This window comes from Rhinolophus sinicus, linkage group LG05 (genome assembly GCF_036562045.2).
Source record: "Rhinolophus sinicus isolate RSC01 linkage group LG05, ASM3656204v1, whole genome shotgun sequence".
Lineage (NCBI taxonomy): Eukaryota > Metazoa > Chordata > Mammalia > Chiroptera > Rhinolophidae > Rhinolophus > Rhinolophus sinicus.
Window position 1 is genome coordinate 167,795,833 of NC_133755.1, and position 6,000 is coordinate 167,801,832.

The 6,000-nt window shown below is 34.9% G+C and overlaps 1 protein-coding gene across 6 annotated transcripts in view; it reads left to right on the top strand.

Moving 5' to 3' along the window:
- Positions 1–2,946, top strand: part of STXBP5 (syntaxin binding protein 5) — a 158,862-nt gene extending 155,916 nt beyond the window's left edge. For 3 of the 6 annotated variants that reach the window (XM_019746935.2, XM_019746931.2, XM_074333689.1), the window contains 2 exons: positions 374–594; positions 2,310–2,946. In XM_019746935.2, coding sequence (XP_019602494.2) covers positions 374–594; positions 2,310–2,351 — 263 coding nt within the window. In that variant the 3' untranslated portion in view covers positions 2,352–2,946. The remainder of the gene's footprint in view (positions 1–373; positions 595–2,309) is intronic. The other 3 variants (XM_019746933.2, XM_019746932.2, XM_019746934.2) reach the window with 1 other exon arrangement.
- Positions 2,947–6,000: the final 3,054 nt, after the last annotated feature.

Here is a 6,000-nt window from a genome sequence, read left to right on the forward strand (position 1 = left end):
AACTTTTGGAGCCTGAAATAGAATACTGAATAAATTCTTTAATTTTCTTTACTTCTATGCCTGAGTATAGTATTTTAAGTAAGACAAAGTGTGGAGTGAATAAACTAAATTAAATCTGTATATTTAAATTTAAATCTTTGTATTTAAGTATTTTTAAGTTACTGTATCTTCAGTATTTCCACACTTCTTACTGTTATATAAATTGGTATCACTTTATCCATTATTCATTTCAACAAATAATTACCAGTGCCTTTTTTGCACAAGTCCCGCTATATATGAACTAGGAGAGAATACAGTGTTTATCAATGTACATAGTGTAAGTGAACAACATAAATATTTCTAAGTTACCCTTTTGTTTATCTCATTCGTGCAGTTGGGGAATCAGCCTCAGGAAAGGCTTCGAGAAGTCTTGCACAACATATCCCGGGTCCAGGTGGCATTGAAGGTGTGAAAGGAGCAGCGTCTGGTGTGGTCGGTGAATTAGCCCGCGCCAGGCTGGCACTGGACGAACGTGGCCAGAAACTCGGAGACCTGGAGGAAAGAACCGCAGCCATGTTGTCCAGTGCAGATTCGTTTTCGAAACATGCTCATGAGGTACGTCTATCAAACAAATACTTAAACAAAAAGCAAAACATCTTGGGTAAAACAAGTATGAAAATTACTGTATTTTTATAGCTATAGCATATCTACTCATGAATTTTCATGTATCCTCTGTACTGTTGCCAGACCCTGACTTGCCACCAGAGGGAACTATTACAGGAACATGTATCAGTAACATTTGGTCTTTTCCTGAAGTTTGTAAATCCCAGGGAACCTGCTCAACTTCGGGTTTTCTGTAAACAAAGCTCTGCGGGCCGTTTCTTCGGGAACGCAGTAACAAAGCTAACTTTCCGAAATGCCTCTGATTCTATTACTGGTTTCTCCTACGGAAGGAAATAATTTCCCTTACTTGACTCCTTAGGGAGATCTGAATAACTAACACTGGCAAACACTTTTATTCAAATAAACAATATCAGATCTGTCTGAGGACCTCTTCATACAGAGGAGTAGCAGAGTGCATTTCTGCAATGAATTCATCTTGATCCAGGAAATCATGGTGGAGCTTAGAAACATTCTGTAAAGTCGGGCTCCCTAACTGGCCCTCATACAAATATGCTCTCTTGGCCAGCAGGATATGCCCGAAACACTGAATGTAAAGGCCTGTAGGTAGAATGCACGTTCTTCATTTTGATACACAGGTCTGCCACTCAGTGATGCTTTACACATGCCCTTGACGACATTTCAAATTGGTCATCTAAAAATACCATATTAAGGTTATTTTATGTTCGAGTACCCAATCTGCCAGCAATAGATCTTTAAATTTTTCAGTCAAAAGTCATCTCTTCCTGGCTTAAGAATGCTGACACCAAGAATGCATAAAGGAGGTAACTTGACCTGGAAGAGATTTGTCCAGGGCTTCAAAGAGATTTCAAGGTCGCTTGTTAGCCCTTGTACCAGGCTGAACACACCTCAGATCAGGCCAGCAGCCTTCAGTCTAGGTCAAGAATTTTATTGGCATAACCCTGCACCTGACTGTCATCTCCAAGGCATATGACACTTCAGTCAATTTCAGAGTATATCCACACGCTAAATATTTAGCAAAGAGCTCAGTCTCAAACTGGTCGCTTTTCCCTTCTACCAGATATTCTTGAGCCATATTTGTGAGTCAAAGGAAGACAATACATTGAGATATTTAAGATCATGGTTTCTTGAATCAGACTATGTGGGCTCAAATCCCAGTTGCACCCTTTTGTTACATTGGGTAATCCCCATAAGCTTCAGTTTCTCGTTTATAAAATGAGGAGAATAATAATGGCTAACTCATAGAGTTGTTTTGAAGACCAAATGAATTCCTGTAGGGAAAGTGAGCCATACAGTGCTGGCTCAGAGAAAGTGCTCAGCAAATTTTAGATGGCAGTAGTAGTAATATTCCTGACCTTTCACACCCCAGGTTTTGTAAACATTATTTTTATTTCAAATTAGAAAACTGAAATTACCGTATTTATAAGTTATTAGTTTAGGTCACCAAAGAATGCACTCGCCCAAATTTAATTATGTTACACATCTTAATTCTTAATCATTAGTCTTTTTTCCCACTAAATGGAACAATTCTTACTGCTTTCAATATGAATTGATTTGAAGTAAACATAGTAATACGATAGAATGTCTTAGAATCATACAGTACTTTGAAAACATAGAGAAATCAGTTGTAACTTACTAGTATTGTTCTGGCATGTTTAAAACGTCTTTTTCATGTTTTCTCCCTTTAGATGATGTTGAAATACAAAGATAAGAAGTGGTACCAGTTCTGACAACCGGAAATCCAACTAAGTCCAACTTCAGCCAAAAGGAAAATGAATTTTCCTTTTTTACTTTATTGATTTTACTTTAGGAAAGTTAACATTAAAGGGATGTTCATCACTGGATACTGTTCTTTCCTAAGTCATGCACTGTTTTACGTCAGTCACGTGGCTTTAACCGAGGACTGTTCCCCCATTCCGAAGGGCTCACATGCTGTGTGCCAGCTAGGAGTTGACAGTGTGGGAACTGAGCAGGTCACACAATACTGATGAAGAAACAATGGGGGATGCTGAGACATGGCAGGGACCATTCCTGGCTCATTCCTGCATTAAACTTTCATATGCCAAAAGATTTGTGCTGTTATCTGCCATCAGTGTTTGACCTCTGAGGGAGAGGCAATAAGTTCGAAGTTCTAAAGCTGAAATCGTTAACGTTTGTTTCATTGACTGAATAATAAAGAGCTGTCTTGGACCTTCCCTCCCTTAAACTGAGTGGTCATCAGTATCATTAGTGAAAAAGCAACAAACTGTTTGTTACCATATCTTTAGACAGATAAGCTGAATGGTGGGCTTTCAATAATAAAAACATACACACGATTGACTTGTGTATGGGCTACTCTTGGATTCTTGTTATTGTATACTTGTGTTTAGTCCATATTTTGTCAAAAGCAAAACAAGGTGATACATCACTTTTCATTGAAAAGAAAAGTGTAGAGCATGACTGAACTGCTCATCATTCTGGGAGTTTCCATGTCGTGGCTATGCAGTGTGGAAAGTGAGAAAAACCTCCGTTGTGGTGAGGAGAATACTTCAGTGTCCCTTGTCTTGTTCTCATTGAATTCAGCTGAAGATGGATTTGACCAAAATAGTTACTGGTTAAATTGGTAGAAATGTTGAAATTGGCTAAGTTTTTAATTTTGCTTGAATTTTTATAAAATGTTTAACCAAATGTACCTTTGCATTATTTAATTAAAATTGCTAAAAAAAAATTGTTTCATTATTTCAGTCAAGTGCTCAGCTCCCTTTTTAAAATGCCCTTGATTTGCTAACAGTTCCAGTACACTCAGGTGATGAGCCAGTTGAATCTTAGCGCACATGCTGTCGCATGGAAAATTACAAGCATCTGTTGTCAATAATTATCTATATAAGAGTCTAGTCTGATAACCTACAAAATATTTTCTGTAGAAATATACTATAAATCTGTACATGTCCTTTCAAGGTTTCAAAAAGCCAAAAGGAAAGGAAAATATGTGCATTTTGGTAACTAAATTATTTCTGTATTGGAGTATAATGCGAATGAGACCATCAGTGTACAATAATAAATGACTGGTTCCTAAAATAGCATTGCAGGCAGGAAAGAGACGGCTTGGTAGACCTTGGAAGTAAGTCAGCTTGTAATGCAGGCTCATCTGAGATTGTATCGATTGTTATTAAAGCAACAGAGGAAGAGCAAAATAGAAGCATTACATTTAATAGTAATGAAATTTGAATATTTTCTTCTATAAAAAATTGTTTAAAACCATTTTCTTTTTGCATTGAGATAATCAGAGCACAAATTGATAGCAAAAATGGTGGCTTTTCTATTCCATATGATCATTAAAGGTATATGTAGAACACTTCAAGTTCATGTAGTCTGTTATGCATCTTTTCCTCTTTACTCTTTTTTATTAAAAAAGCCTTTTGTTTACATTTTATAACATGCACTATGGGACACAAAGGTTTACATTACAACTTACTTTGACTGTCATTAGAGAGGGACTAAATATATGCGATAGAGATAATTGATCAAGCCAAAAGAAATATTTTAAAAATACAGCACCTTTCAAAAGGTTTTGAATTTATAGAAAGTATCTATTAATAGCATATTTCTGTTTAGTTAATGTCAGCTGTAGGATGGTAATTCAGCAGTTTACAAATTGCTCAATCTGTATCATATATTGTCTAATAAACCCATTGTTCCATGCTATGTCACAGAAAGTATTAGGCCATTTCTTAAAAGAACAGTTTTGTGAATGTCATCTATAAAATCAACAGTTACGGATTGGAAGTTGAGAAGCACTAAATAAAGTAATATATTGGTTGATCAGCCGTTCACGTGGAAGGACATATTGGCTCCAGGTGTTTAATTTGCTGTGTTATTTTGTTAATTGTCTACCAACTTCATTTTTACTGTCATTTTTCCTGTTGTATATAAAATAAACCGATCTTGTAATTATTTTCAAATAGAGAAGTAGATACGTCTGAGATGGCTTTTATAAAAAAATCTGAATATTTTGGGTTATTTTATTTCATTTTTAAATTAATCTGCAAATTATGCACAGCACACTAGAAACTTACTTAGGATTAGAAAGCTTGAAGTATTTTTGAAAATAGGGACTAAGCTTCTCAAAGTTTTACTTGATTCAGTCTGTAGATAAGAGACAGTCTGCAGTAATGACTAACCCAGGGAATTTATTGTAATTTGAGAGATAACATCTCTATTTTTTTTTTCTTTTTAAATGCAGAAATAGTCACCAGCAAGCTAAGATTTCAGGAAAACAAACCAAAAAAAAAAAAAAAAAAAGTCAAAATGGAAAATGTTAGAAAAATGAAAGATTTCATGTGCTTCCTCCATATCCTGAAACATTCTTCATTGCATTTGTCCTTGGCTATAAAATCACTGAAGTATTCATTGATTAGCAGTTGTCGACCGGAAGTGGCTTCCCTATGTGTAGCACATACCCAGTTCGTTTCTCTCTTCAGATTAAAGTCCATATGTATTTGCTTAGAAAGTTATTTGGAATCTTATATTCTGACAAATTCTGTATATTATCTCCATTTGAAGTTTTGCATCATCTTAATCCCCTTGGTTTGCATTTCAACTGTACAGAGTGTTTCAAAAAAATGGCTATAGATATAACTGAGCTATTACTAAGTTAATTTGACTTTATGGATGTGAAAAAAATGCTGCTACTTGTCTGTGTTGTGTGTAGTATATTGCAATTTAATTAAGTACAGTACTTTAAAGAAAGAAGCATTTCTTTTGCTTAGACCTTCTAAATTGTAGGTACCTCTGAAGTTATTTCATGTAGCTGTGTGAGTGTTTTAAACAAGTCTGAAAGTGTTACATACTTTTAGGTTACAGGGAGTGGTGGGGAAACAGCTGAGGAAAGGAAAAATATGTGGAAGCCAACGCAGAGTTAAAAGTTTTACCCTGAGTTCTATATTCCATATACATTTTGCTTAAGGCATTTTCTCATGTGACATTAGAAAAGCTATATCCAAAGGTAAAATTTTTGTGGCAAAGATTTACTTTACATTTTAACTTTTGGGATTTTGGCCTTTTTTTTTTTCTTTTTTCAAAATAAAGAGCACTGAACTTTAAACTTGAATTTTTCTGCACTTTTTTAGGTAATAAAAACTTTTTATTATCATTCAATCCACATTTCTCAGTTCAAATCAAGTGGTACATATGTATAAAACACCAAAATCACGAATATGCTGCTAGCTACACCTTAAACAATTAAACTGATCATAATTTTAAAACCTTTAATAGGGTTTTATATAGTTTTCAAGGATAAAATACAGTGAAATCATTTGCTATGTGTTTCAGTGTTCTAGGTCTTAAATTATTGCAACACTTTCAGATTTGTTTTAAGATCATACAGTAACATGTTATATT